Source organism: Lemur catta, chromosome 11 (assembly GCF_020740605.2).
Source record: "Lemur catta isolate mLemCat1 chromosome 11, mLemCat1.pri, whole genome shotgun sequence".
Taxonomy (NCBI): Eukaryota; Metazoa; Chordata; class Mammalia; order Primates; family Lemuridae; genus Lemur; species Lemur catta.
Genome location: NC_059138.1, coordinates 5632258 through 5659225, shown reverse-complemented (window position 1 = coordinate 5659225; position 26968 = coordinate 5632258). Strand labels below are relative to the sequence as shown.

The window sequence follows — 26968 nt, the reverse complement described above, 5'->3', positions numbered from 1 at the left end:
TCCTGACCTTTTGTAAAAGCATCGTTTTTAAAGGAAGTAGAGTGGGGTATGGGAAAGATGGGCACCGGGTGTCCTCAGTGCTGCCTGTCCACTGCCTGTGGGGAAGGATGGTGAGGAGAGGTCCAAAGGCCAGAGAAGGCCACACTAGTGTCCTTGAGGGGGCTGGTGAGGTAGGGACAGAGTGAACTTGCCCATGGTTCCCTCCTGAGTCCCTTGGGATGCTGGGGGTTGGGGGAGGCAGTGGTTCCCAAGTTCTTGCTCATCCAGCTTCATCCCGACAGCAGTCACGAGAAAGGGCTGCTCAGGTTGGAGGGGTTGGAGCTCTGCTGGCGGGAGCTGCCCATCTCTCTGAAGAATCCAGTTTTTCTTTTTTTCTTCTACAATTACAAAAGTATTAAAGTATCTTTTAAAAGAATTAAATAATTGAGACCCATTTAGATGTTTTTTAACATGAAAGTCCTTCATTCCCCTACTCCACCCAAGTCCTTTCTCTTTACACTGTGAAAAGGGTTTGAGAGGTATTCTAGACATTTTTTCTATGCATTTGCAAACATACACATGCAGCCTCCCCCGCCCTTTTTTTTTTGCTTAATGGAAATGGGATCCCAGATGTACCTCATTCTTTCCACCCCTGAAATACCCTTGGTCATGGAATGTCAATCTGGTGGAAGTTTCACTCTGTGGAGGAGGAAACAGGCCCAGAAAGTGGAAGTGACGTTCCCAGGGTCATACTTATGTGGCAGATCTGGAACTAGAATACTGGTCTCAGAAACAAGCCTTTGTGGAGCCTTCTCTAGGTACTCTAGAAAATAAAGAGGTGAATGAGACTCCAAAGTGTTGATGGTTACATGTGTGGCCTCTTTGTAGGGTGTGTAGGGTTTTATACTTCACCAGTGCTTCTGTAGACAATATAACCAAATGTAACTGTAAACCCAGTAAGGTATGTAGGCAACTAGAAAATTATTAACTCTATTTCACAGATGAATAGGTCAAATTCCAGGGACAGAAAAGTATCTTTTGTAAAACTGCACATGAAGTTGGTGGCAAAACGCATAGTCTCGGCCCCCAATTCCTACTGTGCTCCTGAGGCTAAACAGCAGCTGGGCCTATGGGAAATGCTCAACCAGCTAGTGACCGATGAGGTAAAATAAGGTCCACCTGCCTAACAGCGACAGTTTGTAGGGGTCTCGGAGAGGCCCCGCTCCTGTTTGTATCAACAAGGCAGCTTCTAAGCAGCTGTGGAGTCCTGCCCATGGGAGTCGACCCCGCTGTGCCCCCTTTGAGGTAGAAGTGGGAGGAATTTCCTTACAATCCGGGTGGGTAGATGAAAAAATACTCCTTCCAGGAGGTCTCTGGGAACCGAAGACCCTCGCCCGCCTGGGCCAGGTTGGCAGCTGCGCGGAGAGGATTCCACTCTTGCGAGCCCTACCCAGTAATGAACCTCCTCGGGCCTGCTTCCTCAGCTAGAAAACGAAGGGGTTGAATGTCACGATTTCTCAGGTCTCTCGTGGACAACCCTAAAAACCATTTGCCACACCCCACACTCCCGCACGCGGGAGACCCCCTTCCCTCGGCGCCGGACGTGCGCAGCCGTGAGCAGCTGCCTCCAGGGAGCAAAGAAACAGCACTGCCACCACACTGGACTTGCGCTCCGGGGAAGGCGCGGAGCGGGGATTTCTGTCTCGGCCCCGACGTTCCCGGGCGCGCTGGGGCGCTCGGCGAATGTTTGCTGAGCCACGGATTGAACCCAAACATGCGTGAGCGGGAAGCGGGGCGTGCACACGCTGTGAACTCCAGTCTGGAAGGGGCACGGCGGGCGGGGGTGCCACAAGGCTGCGGGGCACCAGGGTCCCGGGCTCGTTCTACCTCCCGCACGCAGCCCCGCGCCCTCCGCCCAGCGGCCCTCAGCGAGCGCGTTCCCCGCGGCCAAGCCCTGCGCGCCCGCGGGGGCGAGGTCAGCCCGCCCACCCAGGCTATTGGCTCCGGAGAACAAAGGGGCCGCCCCGCGGGCTGCTCCGATAGGGCCGGGCGGGTCATCTGAGCGGCGCAGCCAATGGGATAGCTGGGTGGTCCTGGGGACGGCCAGGACCGCCAGCCAATCAGGCGCGCGCTCCCGCCCCGCTTGCCCCGGGACTGGCCAGGGCCCGGAGCCCGGTGCCCAAGTCGCCCCCGGGGTGGCAGTTCCCGTTAACCTTAGCCACAAAGTCAAAGGTATTTATTTCCCCGGCCCCCTCCCTCCGAGTCCCACTGCATTTCGGGCGGGGAGGGGCGGTGCGAGGGATGGCCCAGCGCCCGGCCCCGCTCCTCCCACACTGCCTCCACCGACCGGGGCTGCAGCCGAGGGATGGGGCGGGGGCCTGGGGCCCCGAGCCTCCCACCCCCCACAGCCCGGAGAAAGGGACCCGGCCGGCGGGGGAGGGCCGCAGGCCTGGGCAGCGAGGTCAGCTGGAGGCCAGTGAGGGCGGGGGAGGATGCAGTGGCCAGCGGAGGGTTGCCCGCGCGCGGCCCCTCCCGGGCTGTCCCGTTGTTCTGAGTTCCCCGCCTGTGTCCGCCTCCCATAGACCAGCTTCTGGGGGCAGGAACCCCAGTGCCCGCTGCAGAGTGACACGTAGTAGGTGCTCAATAAATGTGTATTGTAAGAGTGGGGCTCAGGTTTGGGGGTGGAGGCAGTGAGAGGGAAGCACCGCAGGAGCTGGAAGTGGGTGCGTGTCTGGTGTTCCTGAGACCTCGGTTCTAGGGAAATGGGCACAGCAGCCAGGGTCTGAGGGGGGTTGCGGTGGGGTGGGGTGAGGGGCTTCTCCCTCTGTGAAGAATATAGAGGACATTTACATGGGAGGATGTAGAGATGTGGCCTCCTTTGGGCAAGATGGAGCCTGGAGTGGGTCTTGGTCATGGGGCTGGGGTTGGGTGTGGTGAGAGCCCCAGGGGCTGCAGGCGCAGTGGCTAGTCCAGACTCCACAGGTAACTGTTCTTTTGGGTCCCTGTGTTCATCTGTAAAATGAAGAGATTAGATGGCATTTGCCTCCTTTCAGCTCTAAGTTTCCATGATTCCGTGCTTCTAATCTGTTTTGGACTGAAATTTCTTTCATTTAAGCATTCCCTTATAATGCTTTTTATCAATGGTTTATAGAGTGTGGGGCCTGTACTGGGTGATGGGCCTGTGTTTAGATGTCTGTAGTCTTGTGGAGACTGACAGAACATTGATGATGATGATGATTCCATGTAGATGGTGCTGGGTTGCATGGGTGCACAGGTTAAACAGCGAAGGGCCCCTAACCGAACCTGGTATATCCAAAATTGCTTCCTGGCCAAAGCGATCCCTAATCTGGGCTGGGAAGGGGAGAGTCGGTCAAGGGCCTTCCAGGACTGGTCATAGGTGTGGGAGGACAGGGCGAGTTCAGGAGATGGATATTAGGAGGATGGGGTCTGTTGGGGTGCAATAGGGAGAGGTGAACAGAGGCTGGATTTGAATGGCCCTGCCAAAAAATTTTTAGTGAATCTGAAAGTGTGGGGGAACCATTGAGGTATTTTAAGCATACTAGTAACATGTCCAAATTTCAGTTTTAGAAAAATTGCTTTGAATTCTAGACGGCAGATGGATTGGAAGGGGCAGGCTGTAAAACTGTCGAAATCATCCAGGTGAGAAGTAGTGAGGCCTGAACTTGGGCGGTGGTAGTATGAGATCTTGAAGGTATTAAAAATGGCCCCCTTGGGCCGGGTGCAGTGGCTCACGCCTGTAATCCTAGCACTCTGGGAGGCCGAGGCAGGAGGATTTTTCAAGGTCAGAAGTTCGAGAACAGCCTGAGCAAGAGTGAGACCCCGTCTCTACTAAAAAAAAATAGAAAGAAAAATTGCCCCAGTGGGACTTAGTGGCCTACTGCAGAGCTTGGTGGGGGTGGACTGGTGGATGTACCTGTCCTCCAATGAGGGTTCAGTGGAGAAATCCAGGTTTTTCAGGACTGTGGTAGCCTGGAAAGCAGAGCTCTGTCCAGGTGTACAGGAGACCTGCATTCAGGCGGAGAATATAATCTCTCTGGGCTTTGCTTTCCTCATCCATCAAGAGGGGAAACCCTCCCTTTCTTGAGGCCTTTTGAATACAGCAAGGGGTGGAAAAGTGTTTATGAATTACAATGTGACAATGTTCAAAGGGTTGCTGTTGGCAGCTGGTTTTGGCCCCTGCCCTTAGATCAGGTCATGGGGTCTCCTCAGGTCCTGACAGGCTCCTGAGTATTAATTAGAACTGGAGCAGGGGAATGTAAGTTCAGCTCTCTCCTCTAAAGGGAGGTGGGTGAGCAGAGGCTGGCGAGGAGGATGCCATGGGCTTGGGGCAGGCATGGGCAGGAGTCGGGTGGGACAGTGCCAGCAAGGGTGTGCATGTTGAGCAGGTGAAGGCAGAAGTCCTGGAATGAGGTGCCTCAGAATCTGGGGCTTGGTCGAATTGGGGACCTCTGGGAGGTGGGCAGGCTGCCTGTGGACCAGGTTGTCCCCAGGGAATGCTGGCAGGAGCAAATGGAAGCCACAATATCATGCAGGCTGTGCATACCAGAGCAATCCTGAGGTACAGTTCTTACAACCCTGAGTGGGGAGCAGGAGGGTGTGATGGCCACAGCAACGATCTAAAATGAATTTGTCTTGCACCTTGTAAATGTGTTTCAGAGTCCTTTCACATTGTTCCCCCGCTTTGATGTAACAATTTTATATGCAGGAGCAAGCATTGTTACTTCCATTTGCAGGTGGGGAAACTGAGGCCCAGAGAAGGAAAGTGGATTGCCCTGGGTCACAGGGCTAACCAGAAACAAACAAAATCCCAGTCCTGGCCGGGCACAGTGGCTCACACCTGTAATCCTAGCCCTCTGGGAGGCCGAGGCGGGTGGATCGCTCGAGGTCAGGAGTTCGAGACCAGCCTGAGCGAGACCCCGTCTCTACTAAAAATAGAAATAAAAATTATCTGGACAACTAGAAATATATATAGAAAAATTAGCTGGGCATGGTGGCACATGCCTGTAGTCCCAGCTACTCGGGAGGCTGAGGCAGTAGGATCGCTTCAGCCCAGGAGTTTGAGGTTGCTGTGAGCTAGGCTGACGCCACGGCACTCACTCTAGCCTGGGCAACAAAGTGAGACTCTGTCTCAAAAAAAAAAAAAAAAAAAAAATCCCCGTCCGGGGCCTCTCAATGGCTTTGCCCACTACGACCTGGTCTTTCTGTGGGACGATGGTCTGCCCTTTTCTTTGCTCCCCACCTCTGTCCCCATTCCTGAGATTGAGGACCTAAGCATTTGGGGGCTGAGGTCTGAAGATGGTGGAGTGGGAAGAGGGGCAGGGCAGGGCTGGAAGAGTGGTACCAGTGGGGGTGGCTAGTACTGGGGGGGACAGACGTTGTAGAGGAGCAGGGCGGGTGATGGGTGGGGACTCGAGAGCTGTTAGAGGATGCTGGGCCTGATGCTGCAGTGTGGGGATGAAGGCCTTTAGGTGGAGGAGGGGACAGGACCTTGTCTGGGCCAGGACCTCTGGAAGGGGCATGCAGAACTGCCCTATTAAGTGAAGGGCTCTGCATACAGTGCTGCGACCAAAGCCGTGTCAAATCTCTTCCTCCCTTGAAGCCAATCAGAGTGTGGAGGCTACTGCGGGGCGCTGGGGCCTCCTCTTCACCATTAGGAACCTGAGGGCCGGGGCGAAGGAACTTGCCTGGGGCAAGCAACAGCTTAGTGACCATGGGCTGGGAGTTATGGGTTGTGATGTGGGCTTGAGGTGGGGGTCTGGAGTCCTAGGGGAGGGACTGGGAAGGGCAGCCTTGCAAAGGAGTGGGCTTCAGAGGGGAGACCTGGGCTGATGAACCAGCCCTGTGGTGTCTCAAGGTCACCCAAAGCTGGGGAGAGGGCTGCTGCTTCCCTGTGGGTCAGAGCCCACAGGCAAGCCCTGGGGGGGTCTCACGCTGCACTGGGCTTGCTGGGCACAGCATCAGTGTCTTTCTAGGGCTTTCTGTCCCACTCTGCCTTCTCTCCAGCCCGCTGCAGCCCCTGCTGGCCTATGCCACCTCTCCCGCAGCTCCCATTTCCACCTCCCTGAGTTCTTTTCCTTGGAGCAGCTGGGTCCAGTGGGATGGCCAAGAATGTGCAAGGACACTTGTGTCATGAATGGACTGGCGTTTCTGTTTTCATGAGTGTGCTGTGTGGCGATTTGTGCTAATGTGATTCACAGTGACACATTTGTGTGTCTGTGGATCTGTAGGTATGTCTGTGAGGTTTTTAAAAATCTCACTTTCTCTATATTTGCAGATGCAGTTTTGCAGGTATTCTCATGTGTATGAATATCTCTATTTTTGTATCTTTGAACTTTTGTTTACTTAAGATACAGTTTAGTATCTTTTTTTTTTTGAGACAGAGTCTCGCTTTGTTGCCCAGGCTAGAGTGAGTGCCATGGCATCAGCCTAGCTCACAGCAACCTCAGACTCCTGGGCTTAAGCAATCCTCCTGCCTCAGCCTCCCGAGTAGCTGGGACTACAGGCATGTGCCACCATGCCCGGCTAATTTTTTCTATATATATTTTTAGTTGGCCAGATAATTTCTTTCTATTTTTAGTAGAGACGGGGTCTCACTCTTGCTCAAGCTGGTCTCGAACTCCTGACCTCGAGCGATCCACCCACCTCACCCTCCCAGAGGGCTAGGATTACAGTCCCTGCATCTCAGGGACTGGGCAGGGCAAGGGAGTAAGTCCTCACTCCCTGGGCTAACCTGAGTGAGGGCATTGTGCAGTGAAGACACACAGTCAGGTAAGGGCCTGTGAGGAGACCAGGTGGACCAGGTGGGGTGAAGCAACTTTGGGTTGGGAAGGATGTGGCTGACAGATCTGCCCACCTCCGCCTCCCAGAGTGCTAGGATTACAGGTGTGAGCCACCGCGCCCGGCCCAGTTTAGTATCTTTAGATACAATCGTTTAGATACCATTGTCTCTGGGTGTGTTTGTGCATTTAGTGTTTATGTCAGTTTCTCATATGCCTACAATTGTATATTTAAAATTAAAACATCTGCTATTAACTGAAATCGGTTTCCCAGGCAGAGGCTGCCATTGGCTAATCCTGAGGGATTTGTTGTTAGTGACAAAGACTGGGGCCAGAAGAGCCTCCTCCTCAGACTTCCACTGTTTCATTCATTCCTTCATTCAATATGTACTGAGAACCGTCTGCATCTCAGGGACTGGGCAGGGCAAGGGAGTAAGTCCTCACTCCCTGGGCTAACCTGAGTGAGGGCATTGTGCAGTGAAGACACACAGTCAGGTAAGGGCCTGTGAGGAGACCAGGTGGACCAGGTGGGGTGAAGCAACTTTGGGTTGGGAAGGATGTGGCTGACAGAAAGGGGCAGGCCATTCGGGCAGTATGGGCAGAGGGGATGCCGGCTTGGCCCAGGAGGGTCCTGGGAAGGCCAGGTCCTGCTGGGGTATCCAGTGAGAGCAAGGGGCTGTTGAGGACCTGGTGGGGCTTCGTGGCCGAGAAGGTGTGGCACTGGGCCTTTGACCTGGGTTTGGGGAGCTGCCCGCCCCTCAGAGCCTCAGCTCCTGGTGGAAGGTGGTCCTTGCTCCTGACCACTGGCACAAAGGATTTGGGAGGTGCTATCTGCTTCTGACCTCCTACCGGGGCCCTGTGTCTGAAGAGAGCCGTGCCCAGGTGGTGGGAAGGCTCCTGGGCTTGAGACTAGGAGGCTGTGGGGAGACCTGGACAGGTCCCAGAGCTGCCTCTCCCTGGCCTGTGGTCTTTTTCTCCCCCAACTGCCTCTGCCTCACCCCCAAGTCTCTGCTGCAACCAAAGCTCCTTTGTTACCTCCCCTGCCCCAGGCCTCAGCACCTGCCGCAGGGCACAATGCGCTCTTTGTGTGGTCCTGCAGTTGCCATGGCAGCTGGGCTCTGGCTGAGGCCTTCCCCTTGTGGGGAGCACACTGAACTATAGCCTGACCTTGGAGGGGGGCCTGGCCCAGAGCCAGGAAGTGGGAATGGGGAGATGGCCTTGTCCAGAGACTTGTTCCCTGTCCCCTGTGTGTGTCCTGCTCACCACATGATGGCAGGGCAGGGTCCTGGCAGGGTGTGGTGAAGCTACCCTGTTGCTACCTGTCCTCTGGCCCAGGTGTTTTGCTGGGGCCTGTGGGTGGGCCTGGTACCTGAGCATTTCTGGTCAGCTGTGTGCCGTGGCGGGTAGGGTTAGTGGGGTGGGGGTATGCCGTGTGGTGCAGCAGAGCGAGAGGCAGAATGGGAGAGAAGCTCAGGGTGGGGCACCTGGTAGCCCAGACAGTCTGGGAAGTGTCACATGGAGGACTTCCCTTGGCATGGCTTTCTCAGGGTTTTGTCTGCAGGGCACCTGCTCTACTGTTTCCAGATGCATCCCACCTGAGCACACAGGTGGAGGTGGGTCCCCAAAGACATGGCCTCCCTTCCCCCATTGCTGCCCTCTGTGTCTCCCCACTCACTTCTCACTTCTCCCCCTTGGGTCCACGAGACTCCTCTTTCTTCTGTTTCCACTTCTGTTTTTACCTAAACCAAAAGGCTGCTTTCCCTGGAGCTGGCATGTGGCCCAGGAGAGAGGTATTGAGGCCTAAGGGAGGAGCTGCTCTGGGGAGGTCAGGAAGAATTGAAGCGCTTCTGGTACCTGAAGTGACTTTTAGGTCCTAACACCTCTTGGAAGACAGGGTGGATAAAGTAGGACTATCTTTGATTTGGCATAGGGGCCTCTAGTAGTGTGGTATAGGCCAAGGCCCACCCCTCTGTCCTTGCCCTGAATTTCTGACCCCTTCATTCTGTGTTTCCCCACACCATGGTGGCTTCTCTGTCCACCAGTCCCTCTGAGCCTCTTTAGGTGGACATGAAGTCCAGTTGATGAGAGTCTTCCCTAAGGCGTGGGGTGCAGAAGCTCACATGGGATGGCCTGCAGGGAGAGGGCAGTGCATGGGGGAGGAGAACCTAGTGCCATGGAGTCCCTGCAGGCTGGACCTCTTCTCTGCACCACCAGCAGGTTTTAGTGTCTATAAGAAACTGCAGTCAGAGTGCTTAACAGACTCCTGTTGGGAAATAGAATTAAAAACAAAATCTCATGCAGGCTCAGTGGTGCACTCAGTGGTGTTCCAGCTGCTCTGGCTGTAGTTCCAGCTGCTCTGGCTGTCGTTCCAGCTGCTCTGGAGGCCAAGATAGGAGGATCACTTGAGCCTAGGACTTCAAGGCTAGCCTGGGCAACATAGCAAGATTCATCTGAAAAAAAATTTTAAAGTATTAAAACAAAATCCCTTGCCAACCCACAAAATCCCTTTGCAAAAGAAGAGAAAGAAAACAGCGTTTTATAAATTGAATGTGCATGAAACCAGAATATGATGCACATTATAGGCAATCCCCTAAGAGGCTACAAAAATAGAGCAAGGTCTCAGCCTCTGTATAGCCAGGCAGATGCCACGCATTACAGACATGCTCCCAGGATAACCAGTAACTAGCCCTTAAGTAAGAGGACTGGACAGCACCATTTGTCACATGTAGTTCATCCTAAATTCACCTGGTAATTAGAGTGACCATCTATGTTAGCTATTATAATTGCCTTTATCCAAAAGAAAAATCAACTTCTCATATTTTTTTGACAGGAGGTAGGTTTGCAACTTGGCACCATGTGCCTGCTGAAGTTAGGCTCCTGCTCTCCTGTGGAGATCAGGCATCTTCCTTGGTGTTTTTTTTTTTTTTTTTTTTTTTGAGACAGGGTCTCACTCTGTTGCCAGGGCTAGAGTGAGTGCCGTGGCATCAGCCTAGCTCACAGCAACCTTTCAAACTCCTGGGCTCAAGCGATCCTCCTTCCTCAGCCTCCTGTGTAGCTGGGACTACAGGCATGTGCCACCATGCCCAGCTAATTTTTCTATATATATTTTTAGCTGTCTAAATCATTTCTTTCTATTTTTAGTAGAGTTGAGGTCTGGCTCTTGCTCAGGCTGGTCTCGAACTCCTGAGCTCAAACCATCCACCCGCCTCCCAGAGTGCTAGGATTACAGGCGTGAGCCACTGCGCCCCGCCCTTCCTTGGTGTTTACATTTCAAAGAGGTGGCTCCCCAGTCTTTCAGAAAGGCAGACCTGCAGTGGCCAAGCTGGCCAAAGACTTATTTAGCTCTTAAAATGATTTACATCTCAAAAAGACAGGGACAGAATTTAGAAGTTTCTAAAGAAAATGCTCTGAAAAAAGGAGGTGTGTCTCTTTGCCTCTTTGTACCAGCGACGATTTTTTTCTGTATTTTAGATTCATATTTACCCTCAGCCTGCTACCCCCACCTTTCTTGAGGGTGTCCAGGCTCCCCATCTGGGTACCTGTCCCCAGAGTGGGTTCTGGCAGGGGATGTGGGGAGGGAAGGAGGAAGGCTGGGTCTCTGCCAGGCTCCCTGGCAGTGGGGCACTGTTCGGTGAGGGGTGCCCAGCGGGACTCCTGGGAAGGAGGGGCTGACTGGAACCTGGAAAAGCCCTCCCTCCCTTCCTCCTTGGAGGCAGCAGGAAGCATGAGCTGTTTCTCTGTGGGGCAGCCAGCCTCACTTGCTTGCTCTGCTAAGGGGGTAAAACCAGGCCGGTAAAACCAGATCCTTGTCCTTGGGAGAGACAGTGCCCACCACTAGGGTCGGCAAGATGGGCTGTTAGGCTGCCACAGCTCCAAGCCAGGCAGGGTGGCAGGTGTTTGCCCCGTGTGTTTGTTGAACACCCTCTTTATGTCAGCTCTGTTCCAGGCACTGGGGATTCGCTAGCAAACATGAACAGTCCCTGTCCTCATTCATGGTGGCAGGAAACAGACAAGTGGAAATCACGTCAAGTCACAAAAGTTAATACTTTTGTGGGGAGTTAGGCTTGTGACTATATGTAGAGGTGCCAGGGAAGGCTGCTCTGAAAAGGTGACATTTAAGCAGGGAGCTGGCAGAAGCAAGGGGACAGCCAGGCAGAGACCTGAGGGCAAAGGGGACAGCTGTGGCAAAGGCCCGGGGTGTCCAAGCAGCAGCATGCCTGACCACGATCTGGGTGTGACGTGAGCCAGTCAGGAGATGTTCACAAGACTTGGGATGAGAAGACAAGAGATGAGTCCCAGATCTGTGAACGAGGGTTGGGTCAACTAGCACCCTGACTGACTCTGTATGTTCATGTGTGGAGAGGGATGGCTGTGAGGCTCCCTGGAAGGGTTCGTGCTGGAACATGATGGGAACTTTCGAAGAGCGGGGCAGTGACTTAGGGGACGTGGAGGGCAGCTTTGCTCCCTGGTGTCTTCCTGACCACAGCTGGTCCCAGGTGGATCTCTGACCGTATTTGCGGTTCCTGGTCCTCAGGTGTGGCGTCCTTCACACACCATGCTGCAGATGATGAGTGTGGGACACGAGGCTCTGGTCTGGGTGCTGGCAGACCTGAGCTTTGTCCAGCTTTGCCAGCCAGCCACCTCCACGACTCTGGGCCCGTCAGGGGTCTCTCTGGCCTCTGTTTCTCCTTTGTAAAATGGGAATTATGCCTATGTTGCCTGCCTAGCAGGTATGTGTGCAATTAAAAAAGCCATGCACATTTCAAATGAAGTTATGGATAGAAAGGCTCTTTGAAAAAGAGAGAGTGTGTTCTGTGGGATGGGAGGTGGACTGGGAACCCTGGTTTTCATCCTCATCCCACTGGCCAATTGTTTTTCTTTCACTCCCGTCTCACCCACAGATGGCAGGGCAGGGACCCGGCCGGCATTGATGCTGGGGAGGCCTCCAGGGATGGAGAATGGCCTGGCTGGTGACAGCACAGGTAAGAGGGAAACTGGAGGAGGTGGGGACCAGCTAGGGCCCCAGTGCCCTTGCCCTCTCTGAAGACAGGCATGAGCTGCTGCCCTCGGCCAGTAGATAGTACATCCCATAGACGGCTAGAGTTTCAGGGTGGGCCCAGGACTTGGGAGGCCATGTCAAAGAATGGGACAAAGACAGAGGCCATGGGAGCTAAAAAGATGACAGAGCCCTGCTGGTTAACTTGCCAGGCAAGGGGATACACACACACTCACACACCTTGTAGGAACTGAGGTGTTTTTTAAGTGCTAGAACAGGGAGTTCACAGTGATTATGCTAATAAACATGGAAAACTGGCACTCTGGGTAGGACAGTCGGTTAAAACAAACCCTGTGGTTCATCGGTCAGGAGAGCATCTTCAGTTCATACATTAAAGCTTCCTGGGGTCACTCAAAGTTCAGGGTCTTTGTCAGCTAAGCTGCTTAGAGCCAGTTGTGATGAAATACATGCTGTGACTGGAAAATTTTCCTGTACAGTCATGTGCTCTTGGCCCAGGGTGGAGCAGCCCCTGGCATCTGTGAGTGGCCCTCCCAGCCCTTGGTGGCTGTGTGGCCGGGGCTGCAGGCGGGCTCTGGGCCCCTCAGACGGGGTTGGGTCCGAGAGCAGGCCCTGGAGCAGGGTCTGGAGCCGCAATCCTGGGCAGAGTGTGACTCAGGTTTCTTCACCTCCCTCTCCCCTGCCCGGGGAGTGCCCCGCGACCCCAGGGCCCCTGCCTTACCGCCCCTGTGGGGAGAGGAATCATTCAGTGACCTAAGACTGAGACAGAAACCAGGCAGGAGGGTAAAAGAGAAATGGAGCGGGAAGCTCAAAGGGGGATGGCGTGGTGTGTGGCAACCACGCTGTTGTGGGGCTGGGTCCTGACACAGACCCTCAGGGTGCTTGGCCACACTGCTGGCCCCTTCTCCCCTGAGGAGCAGGGTGGGTGGGCAGGAGCGCTCCAGCTGCCCCTGTGTGGTGTGGACATTACAGTGTGAGAGTGAAACCTAGAGCGCGAGTGCCCAGCGTCTTAGCAGAAGGACCCCTTTCCCCAGATAAACTCAGAATGGGAGCCTAACTGGCTGTGAGGTGGCTCTGGCCGATGTGAGATGTGGAGTCTGCCAGGACCCTCTCTTCTTCTCCTCCCAGCGTCTGAGGCAACCCTGTGGTTTTAGGGAAGAGTTTGAAAAGCACTGGCCTAAACCCCAGGGGCACTGAGGCACATGGGGACTGGGCCGGCCCCTTAGTGACTTAGGGAATGACTCATTCTGGATGGCCACATTTTTCAGGTAATTGAGAGCTTACCTCTTTTAAGCACATTTTTATTTGTTTTGTGTATTTTTTTTATTATGACAAAATATATGTAACATAAAATTTATCATTTTAACCATTTTTAAGTATACAATTCAGTGCATTAAGTACATCCACAAGTTGTATGTCCATCTGTTTCCAGAACTTTTTCATCACCCTGGAAACTCTGTGCCCATTAAGCAATAAATCCCCATTTTCTACTTTTTTATTTTATCTGAACCATTTAAAACCTAAAACATTATCCTTTTCGTGGTGACAGAGCAGCAGTGCTGTTGTTTTGGACTTCTGTCAAGGGCAGGCCTGTTTTCCTTCATGTGATACCTGGGCCCTAGGGGACGTGCCCTGGGACAGCTGGAGTCCCTGCACCTCCCCACCTCAGTTGCAGGAGCTCTGGGGATGTGTGCTGGGCTCGACCCCCTCCCTACCCAATCATTTATATTCGCACCTTCAGCAGGTGATGTGACAGAACACTGTCCTGGCAGCCTGGGACACTCTGGCCCAAGGTCATCTTTCTGCTAGAGAGGGCAGCTTCCCCAGCCATCAGCCACTTGATGGACTACAGGGTCACCACCATCTTCAGGTTGGCACGGATCATCCTGGATCATGCACATTGACAGAGAGAGAGAGAGAAACATACTTTTATTTTTTATAAATTCAATCAGATAATTCATATTGTTTTTCAACTTGTTTTTTGTTTTCTCTTAAAATGTTTTGGGAATCTTTTCACATCTGCACATAGAGTTATTTTCCATACTTTTTAATTGCTGCATAATATTCCATATTATGAAGGGCATGATAACTTTTAAACTATTAATATTATATATGGGTAATTAGGTTGTTTCCCATAGTTTGCTAAGTACAAACAGCACTTCAGTGGCTATTCTTGGACATTCCTCTTTACACTTGTATTTCTCATGTAAATACTGGAGTGGAATTGCTGGCTGGAAGGAGAAGGCTCTATACATTTATAATTTTAATAAACAACATCAAATTGTCCTCTAGAAAGTCCGACCCAGCTTATGTCCCCAGGATACCTGTGTGTGTACTTGTTCTGCATGGTTTCCATGAGCATTGTGAAGTTGGGACGTTACTGATCCTTTCCATTTTTGCTGCTATAATGGGTAAAAATGATGCTACACTATTATTTTACATTTTATTGATGACTAGTGAGGTTAAGCCTCTTTTCATCGTATCTCCAGGAGTCCTTTATATATTCTGGATATCAATCATTGGTCATTATATATCTGCACATATTTTTTCCTAGACCTGTGCTGTCCAGTATATGGCCATTAGCCTCATATGACTCTTTAAATTTAGGTTTAAATTAACTTAAATACAATAAAAAGTTGTTTCTTAGTTGCACTAGGTACTTTTCAAGTGCTCAGTGTCACAAGTGGCTAGAGAGCACAGATGTAAACCGTTTCCACTGCTGCAGACAGTCCTAGTGGACAGTGCTGCCCTAGACTGCTATTTCTCTTTGACTTATGTTTATGGTATCTTTTGTTAAATTTAGTTTTTATGTTTTGTATCTTGTTTAGGAAGGCTTTTAATTACCTCTAGATTATAAACAAATTCCTGTAATTCTTCTAATACTTATATTTTCTTTGTTTAAACCACTACTTAAGTCCATTTGGAACTTATTTTTATAAGCAATATATACTAAGAATCTAACTTAAATATTTTTCCCAAAAAGATCATCAGTTGATTCTAAATCAATCAATAGACTAGCCTTTTGCCATTGACTTGGAATGTCTCTTGTATCATATATCAAGCTATTTTGCTCCATTGATCAATTTGTCTTTATGTATATTCTATACTATTCTCATGATTTGATTGTATTTAGCTTTTTTTTGGTAGAAGGGAACATGACTTGCAGCCTCACCTCACCAGGCCCACCATGGAGCAGCCACACCAATAACAATGGCATCAGTCAAGAGGTCTTTTTTTTTTAATGGACTTTACATTTTAGAGCAGTTTTAGGTTTATGGAAAAATTGCAGAGAAAGTAGGGAGTTCCCCTATACCTCCCCCCATTTCTCCTGTTATTAACATTTTTGCATTAGTGTGGTACAGTTGTTGTAACTGATGAGTCAATATTAATATATTATGATTTTTAGAGGCTGTCTCGCTTTGTCACCCAAGCTGGAGTGCAGTGGCACAATCATAGCTCACTGAAGTCTTGAACTCCTGGGCTCAAGCGATCCTCCTGCCTTGGCCTCCCAAAGCACTGAGATTATAGGCATGAACCACCTCACCCAGCCTGATACATTATTATTACCTAAAGTGTATAGGTACATACATTAGAGTTCACTCTTGGTGTTGTACATTATATGGGTTTTGAGAAAGGCATAATGTCCGGTATCCACCATCACAGTATCATACAGAATAGATTCATTGCCTCCACATCCCCTGTGCTCCACTTGGAATCTTACAATACCAATACATAACCTTTTTAGATTGGTTTCATTTACCTAGCAATATGCATTTAGGGTACCTCCATGTCTTTTTGTGACTTGATAGCTCATTTCTTTTAATCACTGAATAATGTTTCATTGTATAGATGTACCATAGTTTGTTACTCATTCACCCACTGAAGGACATCTTGGTTGCTGCCAAGTTTTGGCAGTTAGGAATAAAGCATCTGTGTACAGGTTTTTGTGTGGACATAAGTTTTCAACTCATTTGGGTCAATACCTAGGAGAGTGATTGCTGGATTGTATGGTAAGCCTACATTTAACTTTGTAAGAAACAGCTACACTCTCTTCCAAAGTGGTTGTACCAGTTTGCATTCCAACCAGCAATGAAAGAGTTCCTGTTGCTCCACATCCTTGCCAACATTTGGTGTTGTCAGTGTTCTGGATTTTACCTATTTTAACATGTGTATGGTAGTACCATACTAGCTTTTAATATCATATAAACCAAATTCTTCCTTATTCATCTTTAGGATTTTCTGGACAATTTATGTACATCATAAATTTTCTAATTTACTAAACTAGGATTACATTGAATTTAAACATTATTTTAGAGTGAAGATCTTTGTCATTTCATCCAGTAACATATCTGTCCTTTTATTTAGGTTTTCTTTATCTCTTCAGTAACATTTAATAGTTATGTTTATATAAGTTCTACATGTTTATTTGGTATACTCCCAGTTATTTTATAGCTTTTCTTGCCATTTTTAAAAAGTATTACTTTTTTTATGTTTTTGTACCTGGCAATCTTGCTGAGCTCTTATTTCTATTTTCAGTGGATTCCCTTGCACCTTCTAAGTTAATAATCATAAGCAAATGACAGTTTTCTCTTCCTTTCCAATACTTATATATTAATAGTTCTCTCAACTCCCCCATCCTCCTTCACCCCCCACCCCCTGGTTTTGGCTAGTTCCCCAAGTGCAAAGTTGAATAGTGTCAGTGATAATGAGCATCCTCATTTTGTTCCTAACTCTAATGGGCATCTAATCTTTTGCCTTTGGTTGTAATGTTTACTGTAGTTTTTAATATACATTGCTTGTCAACTTAAGAAAGTTTCCTATATTCCTAGTTTGCTAAGAGCTAGTTCTTCCCTCTTCCCCCTTCTTCCTTCCCCTCCCTCCAGAAATGATGCTCAATTTTATCATATGACTTTTTCACATCTGTTGAGATGGCATGAGGTTTTTCACTTTTAATTAGATAATATCATGAATTATACTGGGCCTTCTTTGCTTTCCTGGGGAAAATCTCAGCAAGGCCATGACATGTTATTATTTTAATGTTACTGAACTTGCTTTGCTCATGTTTGTGTTTATGTTCAAAGTATGATAAACCTATAATTTCCTGCCCACCCTATTCTTGTCTTGTTTTGATACTGGAGTTAAGCCAGCTTCACAGACTTCTTTCCTCCCTTCCCTCCTGTTCACTGCAGTAGTTTATATAAGCTGGGAATAATTCTGTCCCTTAGGTTTTCGTAGCACCTGTTTATGTAGTTATGTGGCCTATCACCCATTTTTGAAGAATTTTGGCTTTCTTCTCAGTCTTTTCTACAGGGGCCCAGCCACTGTAGAGGGTGCTACAGTGACCTGGGGTTTGGTCACCCTAACCACTGAGGGATTGGGCATGCCCTCACTTAGAAAGCTCCTGGCACATTGATCCTCTTAGAAAAAGAATGGTATGTTTTGAAACTTGGCCATTTTCTCCTTGCTCCCTGGGTCAGCAGATTTCACTGGAACAGGTTCTTTCACCGTCTCTGCGCCTGCTGGGCCTCCGGCAGGGAAGGCAGGGCAGCTCATGCTTGGCGGATCCCACGTCCTCGGTGTCCAAGGGATGTGCTGATCTTCCCTTTCTTGTATTAGTATTTTTTCCTTCACTCTCTCCACACCTCAACCTGCCCTTATCTTATAGTCCTTTATGCCTTCTCTACTCTCTTTTTTCTGTTGCCCTCTTTTCTTCTGCCTGCTTCAATCTTTGCCTTCTGCGTCCTTTTCTCTCCGGCCTTATTTTCGGCTCTTCTCTGCCTTCCCGCACCTCCATCCCTCTCTCCCCTCCTTGTCTCCATCCACCGAGCAGAGCAGCGAGTGACCTCTCCCTGTCCTCTCTCCGTTTGCCTCTGGCAGGAGATGGGCTGGCGATGAAGATCAAGCAAGAGAAACCAGACCGGCTGCTGCAGCCGCTGGCGCCGCAGGCCGCGCTTTCGGAGAAGGATAAAGAGAACATTTTCCAGCAGCGGCAGGGCCTCCCGCCATGCCAGACCATGGGGAGGCCTCGAGCCCTGGGGGGACAGGAGGAGACTGGGGGTCCAAGGCGGGCCCCTCCCACTGAGCAGGATGGGGGGCTGGCAGGCCAGGCTCCCGGGGCAGTCCCTGGCCCCCTGAGCCCCGCGCTTTCTGCTGGTGAGGGTCACTTTGTGTGCGTGGACTGCGGGAAGAGGTTCAGCTGGTGGTCATCTCTGAAGATCCACCAGCGCACTCACACTGGAGAGAAGCCGTACCTCTGTGGCAAGTGCGGCAAGAGCTTCAGCCAGAAGCCAAACCTGGCGCGCCACCAGCGGCACCACACGGGCGAGCGGCCCTTCTGCTGTCCCGAGTGCGCGAGGCGCTTCAGCCAGAAGCAGCACCTGCTCAAGCACCAAAAGACCCACTCTCGGCCCGCCACCCATTCGTGCCCCCAGTGCGAGCGCTGCTTCCGCCACCAGGTGGGCCTCCGCATCCACCAGCGCGCGCACGCCCGGGACCGCCAGGGCGCCCGAGCCGGCCTGCACGAGCTGCTCCGGGACGCGGCGGCGCGGCTGGCCTGTCGCCTGCGGCCGGCGCCGCCGCGGGGGGCGCCCCGAGTGGGCCTGGCTGGGGCTCTGCCAGGGCTGGTGGGGCCAGCCTGGGACCCGGACCGCAGAGCCGGGCCCCTCGGGGTCCGGCGAACAGCGCCAGTTCATCTGCAACGAGTGCGGCAAGAGCTTCACCTGGTGGTCGTCGCTGAACATCCACCAGCGCATCCACACAGGCGAGCGGCCCTATGCGTGCCCCGAGTGCGGCCGCCGCTTCAGCCAGAAGCCCAACCTCACGCGGCACCTGCGCAACCACACGGGCGAGCGCCCGCACGCGTGCCTGCACTGCGGCCGCGGCTTCCGCCAGAAGCAGCACCTGCTCAAGCACCTGCGCACCCACCTGCCGGCCGCGCAGGCCGTGCCCTGCCCCCGCTGCGGGAAGAGCTGCCCCAGCCGCGCGGCGCTGCGGGCCCACCAACGCGCGCACGCCGCCGCCGAACTGCTGCGCCCCGGGCCCGCCGTCCCGGGCGGGGAGCCGGGCTCCGAGCCGCAGGCCGAGGGACCCCCGGGCTCAGCCGCGCGGCCGCGCAGCGCCCAGCGGTCCCGAGGAGCCGGGGACGCCATGTGGGGCCGGGGCCGCGCGGGCCTGGCCGGGCCCAACGAGCCGCGCCAGTTCATCTGCAACGAGTGCGGCAAGAGCTTCTCGTGGTGGTCGGCGCTCACCATCCACCAGCGCATCCACACGGGCGAGCGGCCCTACGCGTGCCCCGAGTGCGGCCGCCGCTTCAGCCAGAAGCCCAACCTCACGCGGCACCGGCGCAACCACACGGGCGAGCGGCCCTACCTGTGCGCCGCCTGCGGCCGCGGCTTCCGCCAAAAGCAGCACCTGCTCAAGCACCAGCGCGTTCACCGCGGAGCCCTGGCGCCCAGCCCCAAGGAGGAGGCGCGCTAGTGGACTGGAGCCGAGAACCGTGGTGGTGGTGGGGGGACGTGTGTGGGGGAGCGCGTGGGCAATGGGGTGGCCAGGAGTGCTGGCTCTTAGAAACCCATGCGGTGAAACCAGTGGTTTCCTCAAGGCTCTGAAGGCCTGAGAACAGAGTTCCAGAAGCATCCCAGGGTGCTGGGAAAAGGTCCCAGGGTGTGCTGAGGGAGGAGGTAAGAGCAACGTTCCTCACTCTGGAGCCGGGAGGTGTCCGCGGTGGGCTGGGGGCCGTCTGTGTACCTTTTCAGAGGTTGGACCCCTGGCCTCAAGCACCGAGTGGTGGTGGTGGGGCTCTTGGTGACTCTGGGAGAGGCTCCTGGCGCCAAGTGGCCCAGGTCTGGACTGGTCAGCCGTAGGACCAGCCTGTCACACTCGGGCTGGAGGATGGCCAGGGGGCCGCCCCTGTGGGAGAGTCCCAGCAGACTCAGTGACACCAAGGATGGGAGCCAGAGGCTGTGGCTAGGGAGGGGCAAGCATATCCCCAGCACCAAGGCCAGTGCTGACACTTAGTGGCCATTCAATAAGTATTTTTGGAAGGAGGGAATGGTTGGATGCCCTCCTCCAACCCCGAGTGCCCCACTGCCCAGGGTGCTGGGTATGGTGGGCTGACCCTAGAGCTGGTGTGTGTGTGTGGTGGGTGGGCGCGGGTGGCCTCAGCTGAGGTTCGGTTGCTTGGGGAGGGGAGCTGGGTGGCAGAGCCAGATGTGCTGCTCCTACTCTGGTCCAGGGGTGTGCCCAAAGTGGCCTGACTGACTTCACTGACTTGGATCCTATCAATGCCAGCCTTGCAGAAGAGAAAATGAAGGATTGAATATTCTGCGTGGTCTTACTGTCCTCTCTGAGCCACCCTTGCTAAAGCAAGGATGTGTGTGCTGAGGGATCCCTTTGCCCTGGGACCAGGGCAGGGAGCTTTTGCCATGAACACAGCCACCCCCCACTCCCAGTTCTTGCCTGGAATGGAGGGCAGTTTTCTCTCTTCTCTCTTTCAAGTTAATTTTGTGTGCCTTACCACATACTGCCTTCCACCTCCTGCCTCCAAGTGGCCACCCCTCGTGCCCTTCCAAAGCAGGGTTGGCGGGGGCTCTGGTGCTGCAGGGGAACCCAGGGCTCTGGCCCAGGCTGTATCTTCCTAGAGGAGGGGAGGAGGTGGGTACTGGGGTGCCAGGGCTGGATAGCTGGGAGATGGGAGGAAGAATGGGGGACCCCAACGTTGACTCTGGAGGTGGAATTGCACCTTCCCACCTCCCAGGGCCCCTGATCCTCTTCTGAACACACAGAAATGCTACCTTCTCCAGGAGCTGCTGCAGTTTAGCCTGGTTTCTGGTCACACCTCTTTTCAGATCTTGTTTAATCCTCTTTATCTGGTAAGCTCTAGCCTTGTAGCATTGAACAAAGACATGAAGGTGCTGGGGAGGACAAGGAGGACCACCCAGCAGTTCCAGCTTACCTGGGTAACACAGTGCTGGTGATGGTTAGTGCTCAGGCCTGCTGACGCCTGGCCCAGTTCTTTGATTACAAGCCATGCTGTGTGGAATGTCACACTGGGCCAGGTGTGCCACAGTCATTACCAGCTACCTGAGCACTCGGCTCTTAGCACCAACAAGAAACCAAACCAGAAGGGTTTTCCTGGGCACTGTCTGTGCCCCAGACTAGCCCTTGTGCTCCCGTCTGTGACACCCTACCACTTTCCTGGGACTACCCCCAGCCTGCCCTGCCTCTCATCAAAACCTACCTTAACCCTGGAGGAGACTCAGGAGTCATTTGCTTCTTTCTCTTTCTCACTTAGCAAATCCTGAAATCAACTTGAGCAAGCCCACCTACTCCAGGAGGGCATCCCTGAGTGCCATCATTCATTCATGGGTTAGAGAGCCACTGCCTGCAAGGACCTGCAGGAACACTGGATCCCTGTGGAATCAGGCGTCTGAGGGGGAAACGCAGGCAGATACTGAAGAGATAGTCCTGCAGGAGGTGTCTTTACAATATAATGTGTTATTTCCCATAAATGGCCTGTGTTTAAAGACCAAATGGATCAAATGGCTGTGTTGGTAGAACTTGGGGTTAATGAGGCCTAACTGTAGTCTTTTTTTTTCCTTTGCAAATCCATGAGAATGCCTGTCCACTGACCCCAGGTGACTGAGCTTCCCACAAATGTGTGCTTTGGGTCACAAGGGGGCCAGGGTCAAATCCCTCCGAGTGAAGAATTACTGAGGTGTATTGCTGTATTGACAGGTCAGGGGTACTGGTTCACTAAACAAGCCTACAGTGTGCTAGGCTTCTGGGATGCTGGGATGACTAAGACATAGTCCCTACCCTTGAGGAGCTTAAGGACCTCCATGGAAAATCATTTTGATACACATGTGGTTTGGAACTCTCTATATGGTCAACTCTTAAACAAATTGTTCCCAGTCCCAGCTCTCTTAGCAAGGCTTTCTTATTTGTGATCCCATTTAATCTCACCATGAGTCAGATGTAAGCAGGGCAGTGACATGCAGGGAGGGGGGCTGGGACAGTGTGACTTGTCCACCAGGTCATGTGGCAAATTGCCAGTAGATCCCAGGCCTCCTGTTAGCCCAAGCTGCTTCTATTGTCACAATCACAGGCTTCTCCAAGGGTGCTGTGGCATTGACAACTTGATTTTCATTCCCTTTCGTTTTAAAATGATAAAACTGGGTCAGAGAATATTGAGGAAGAGGAATGTCATAAACTCAATGACAAGAAAGACTTGTTATCCTAGTGGTTTAGGATCCAAAATACTCTGGAGCATGCTGAGATTACAGTGGTTGCCTAGAGGAACAAAAAACAACCATGAGCAAATAAATCAAAATCTTGAAGGGTTTATATCCTGTCCACAGCCAGGTAAGTGCAGGTCTGCAGTGGGGCGTGGCCAAGCTTACAACAGGCCACACGAGCTTGATAGAGCTGGGCTTCCTGAACTGCCTGCACCATCCTTGTGTGCCTTTGTTAGGAGCAGGCTGCAGCTAAGAAAAATGACTTAGATGCTCAGAAAATGGTTGTCCTTTGGCAAGCAACACGAGCTTCAAGCCAGCCGGCAAGGTGGTGGGCCTCCTTCGGAGGGTTTGGTGCTGCAGAGGTTGTGGGCTCAGCTGCCATGGCGAGCTGCCCAGAGGAGAGTAGACTGCAGAGACTAGAGGAGCAGCTGCTAAGCAGTGCCAACGTACTGGCCAACGGAGACAGCAGGTCCAGCAGGGACTTGGCAGAGAGAAACTGGTAGGAATGGCGGACACATCTGAAACCTTTTTTAATTTTAATTTTCAAGACAGAGTCTCGCTCTGTCACCCAGGCTAGAGGGCAGTGATGTCATCGTAGCTCACTGCAACCTCAAACTCCTAGTCTCAAGCGATCTTCCTGCCTCGCTGAGTAGCTGGGGCTACAGGTGTTTGCCACCACACCCAGCTAATTTTTTCTATTTTTTGTGGAGATGGAGAGGTCTCCATTTTGCTCAGATTGGTCTCAAACTCCTGGCCTCAAGCAATCCTCCCACCTTGGTCTCCCAGAGTGCTAGGATTATAGGTGTGAGCCACCAAACCCAGCCCCTTTCATTTTTAAAAAGTGATTTGAGTTTGGTAAAGAAATATCTTTGATCTTTTGGCAGGAGGAGGAGTGTTGGGGTCAAAAAGTATGTTCTCACATATCACTGCTGTTCCTGAACCACAGAGGGGCCGTGAAGAGGGGGAAATGAATGGTACCCCTTAGGTTATCCCGTAGGCCAAAAAGACAATAGCATCTCTTGGGTTGCTGAGATTTGGAGGGGAAGGTGTCCTAGACTAGTGCTATCCAACAGAAGACTTTATGATGATGACAGTGTTCCATATCTGTGATGTTCAGTACAATGGCCACTAGCCACATGTGGCTATGGAGCGCTTAAAATCTGGCTGGTGTGGCCGAGGAGCTGAATTTTAACTTTTATTTAATTTTAATTAAACAGCCACACGTAGCTATTGAACAGTACAGCCCTAGCAGTGATGCTGTTCCTATTGACAAGAAGCTAGAAACATTATGTCTTCCTCTCACCTTCCTCCCTCCACTGCTGCCCCAGCTGTCAGATGTAGTTTGCGGCTGAGCATTCATTCATTCAATCCCACCCCCACTGGTCTAGAAAGAGTCAGATAGTTTTGGGGTTAAATTCTGGCTTTGCCATTTAAACTCTAGGTCCTTAGGGAAGGAACCTACGTAAAGCATATGGTGTAGTGTCTGGCACACAGCAAACAATTAAGGGTAGCTAGCATCACTTTAATAAAACAATGTGTGGCTGCTTACAGAGCATTTGTGTCTATGGGAAGAGATGGGAAGGGTTTTCCCCTGTTTGGCTTAATCCCCATAAAGAATTAGCCATCCCTAGTGTTAAGTAGGCCTGCCACAAGTTTAAGGTTAGGCTGAATTGATGTTACAGGTGACATCCTGGGGTTTAATTCCAAGAAAAAAGAACATTGGAGCAGATGAGACCTTGCACCCAGAGGCCCACATCCTCACCCAGTTCTCTGTGGTGCCTCTCAGTCCTCAAAGTTGTGGCTGGGGCTGTCGCTTTGCCTTAGTTGTCTTAGCTCACTGGCTGACCTTGGGCCCACCCTTCCCCTCCACCGCTGCCCCGCTGTCAGATGGAGTTTGCAGATGAGCATTCATCCATTCAACAGACATTGCCTGAGGGCCTATCAGAGGCTGGACATTTGTGATAGATGCTAAAAACAGTCCCTGCCCTGTGAAGTTTATAACCTGGTGGGGAAAACTGTGCTGAATTCCAAATTTGAGGTCAGCACAACGTGCTTTGGAGAGAGGTTCCCAGTCCTGGGGGGGGGGGGATGGGAGGAGCTTGTCAAGGGGGAGGTGCTTGCCCAGCTGGAGGAGGAAGCCTAGGGATGCAGCCCACAGAAGGAGCTGGAGGATGTCAAGAGCAGCGGGCTGGAGCTGCCCAGGGGAGGCCCATGGGTCATCTTTGTGTCTATCTGGTGTGACCCAGGCTAAATACAGCGCAGGGCTCAGCCCAGCTATATTCTCCTCTACCCATGCAGAGGACATGGCCAGCTGTTCCCCAGGATGCCTTGGTTCTGGGCAGGACAGGTCTTTGTTAGGGGCCAGGGGCCAGCTGCCACATGGATCTCGCAGGATAGTGGTGATCACCATGCCAGCCACGGCCCTGCCTGTGTGAAGCAGCATGGCTGCATTTGCAGGGTGTTTCCACATTGTCGTTCTATTGTGCTCACCACGTGAGGACAGGGCTTGGGGTGCCTAGGGGAAGATGGAGGGTGTACGTATATGCAACTAGAGAAGCAAAGTGACATCTCAGCCCTCGGCATTCCCCACTGAGATGCAGGGAGTTTTAGGAGGTACTGTCTGCCTCCCACCCCCATGCCCTAGCTGTGTTCTTTTCCTTTCTATTTTGGCACAGCTTACCTAGAAAATGCTGCTAAAAATATGGGTGACATCCTCAGATATATTATTGATTTTGCTTTTGAAAACCTTGGGCTTCACTAAATGTCCCCATTTCTCTTGTAGTTTTCAGGAGAGATGAGAACTGGTTGCTCTGGCCAGGTGACAACTTCTGCAACCAGGGCTGGAGAGCTGGGAGTGGGGTGTGTGGGTTGTCACCAGTGGTCAGGAGGTCCTGCAGTCAATGCCATGGGAACTCTAAGCTTGGCCCCGGGGTAAACCATCCTGGTGGACTCGTTTCTTTGGCTTCCAGTATTCCCTCCCTGTAGCCTCTGTTTAAAATGCCAGTCTCCTTGGGACATCTAACACATGAAGTCCCACATCCCTCAGTGAGATGCTCCAGGAGCTGCCTGGTTAGGGGTAAGGGTGGGTCTTCAGGAGGCCAAGTGAGCTGGGACGGGCCTGCTGGGACAGACTGGTCCTTAGAGTGAGCTGTGAAAGCAGCAGGCCCCACCTCCAGGCCTGGTGCTGGGAGCCAGGGCCTGATTTTCCTGCCTGGTGCCCCCCACCTGCAGTTGTTCAGTTCCTGGGCTTCAAAAGGCATGTGGGGCACCTGTGGGGCTGCAGGGGGACCTTCACGATGCTGAGGCCTGTGCCTCCCAAAGCCCACCCTCAGGGATAGCTCCGCCCCAGCAGCCAAGGAGCCCTGCCTGGGCCTTGGGGAATCCCAGCTTCCTCCACCTGACAGCTACAGAGGGCCGCAGAGAAAAAGCCTATTTGATGTTCCTGGAGCACTTGTAACTTTTTAGGCTTCAGTTTCTTTATCTGTCAAATGAGGCACTTTCTCACTGGGGTCTAAGTTATTATTTCTGATCACTGTCATCACACCCCATTTGTGTCTGAGGGTCTCCATTACAGGGTGGTGTGCAGAATGCAAGCTGGGTTATGGGGCTTGTGTTCCCATCTGAACTCTGTCACTTAGCATTGTGGGGCTCAGGCCAAGCCATTCTGTGTTTCAATTTTATTTTATTTTCCCATCTATAAAATGGGATAATAATACCTACACGACCTATACGGCACGTGATTATTGGAAGGTTCCCATGAGATCATATATGGGAAAGCGCTTTGTAAAAAGCAAAGTTATGCCCGGATAAGGGGTATCATTAGATGGCAGCTGGAAACTGTAATTTAGCCCTGCCCGCTCACGGCGGCTGCCTCTGGGCGTTGCAAGCAGCTCTTTTACGGGGTCTCTTGGGCTTGAGCATATGACTCCATTGTGAGGGGGGTCAGTAGGGCCCTCATTTCTTCTTCCATTCCTAGTCATCTCTTGATACCACCCAGGCCTCATAGCAGGGTGGGCGTTGGCGAAACCATCCGCAAGGGCAGCTCTCTGATTCTGATGCCCCTTGACTGATGTCTCCACCCCTGAAACCGAGGCTCGCAGAAGCTCCGCCAGGCTCCTGCGCTCGCCCCCTCCTCTCTCACTCGGGGAAGGGCGTGGTACCTCCCGCGCCCGCTTCCTAGTCGCTGGGGGCAGCCTGGCCGGGCTGTTCCTGCCTTGGGATGAAGGACATGAGGATGATGCTCTAACGGCCGAATTCGGGCCTCAGGGAATCCTGAACGGGGGAATGCCTGGGGCGGCGGACCCAGAGACTTGGGGTGACCTGCCCTGCGGGCCCTTCTGGCCCCGGAGCCGGCTCCCTCTCCTACCCAGGCGGGCGCAGCGCTCGCAGCCCTCCTTTTTCCGCCAGCCCGGGTGTTGGCGAGTTAGACCTCCGAGCCTCACGGGGCTGCTGTGCGGCTGCGGCGACGTTGGCGACTGCGGCGCTGCGGAGGAGACCGAGGGCCCGAGAGGCGGCGCCACGTGAGTCCCGCGGAGCGCCGGGCTGGGGCCTCGGCGGGAGGTTACCGTATTTATCCAGGCCAGCGCCGGACCCTTGGGGGCGGGTCACTGCGGGCGCGCTACCGTATTTGCCGGGGGCTGCGCAGGTCCTTTCTGGGAGTGGGAGCGCCGCGACTAAATTATGTATTTATCCAAGGTTAAGTGGTTCCGCGGGGGGCGCTGCGGGCGCAGGGAGTGGGTTGCATTCATTCCCTACGGGAGGAGCCGGGGCTTGCAGCCGGGCGGGGTGGGTTGCGGCAGCAGGGAGGAGGCCTACGTATTTTCGTGGGGGTGGGGTTGCGACGCAGAGTTTACCATATTTCTCCAGGGTTGCTCCGGCCCCAGGAGTTGGCAAGGTTGTGCGTGAGGTCGGGTGGGGTGGGGTCAGCTCTTTCGATTAATGCA

General features: G+C 52.6%; 1 protein-coding gene across 1 annotated transcript; it reads left to right on the top strand.

Annotated features, from left to right (window-relative positions):
* The first annotated feature begins 2325 nt into the window (after positions 1 to 2325).
* On the top strand, positions 2326 to 19350 carry ZNF775 (zinc finger protein 775). The gene is given in 4 exon segments (XM_045565045.1): positions 2326 to 2440; positions 11678 to 11758; positions 17668 to 18371; positions 18373 to 19350. Coding segments are annotated over 3 exon segments (1650 nt in total). The 5' UTR covers positions 2326 to 2440; positions 11678 to 11706; the 3' UTR covers positions 19267 to 19350.
* The last annotated feature ends 7618 nt before the right edge of the window (positions 19351 to 26968 follow it).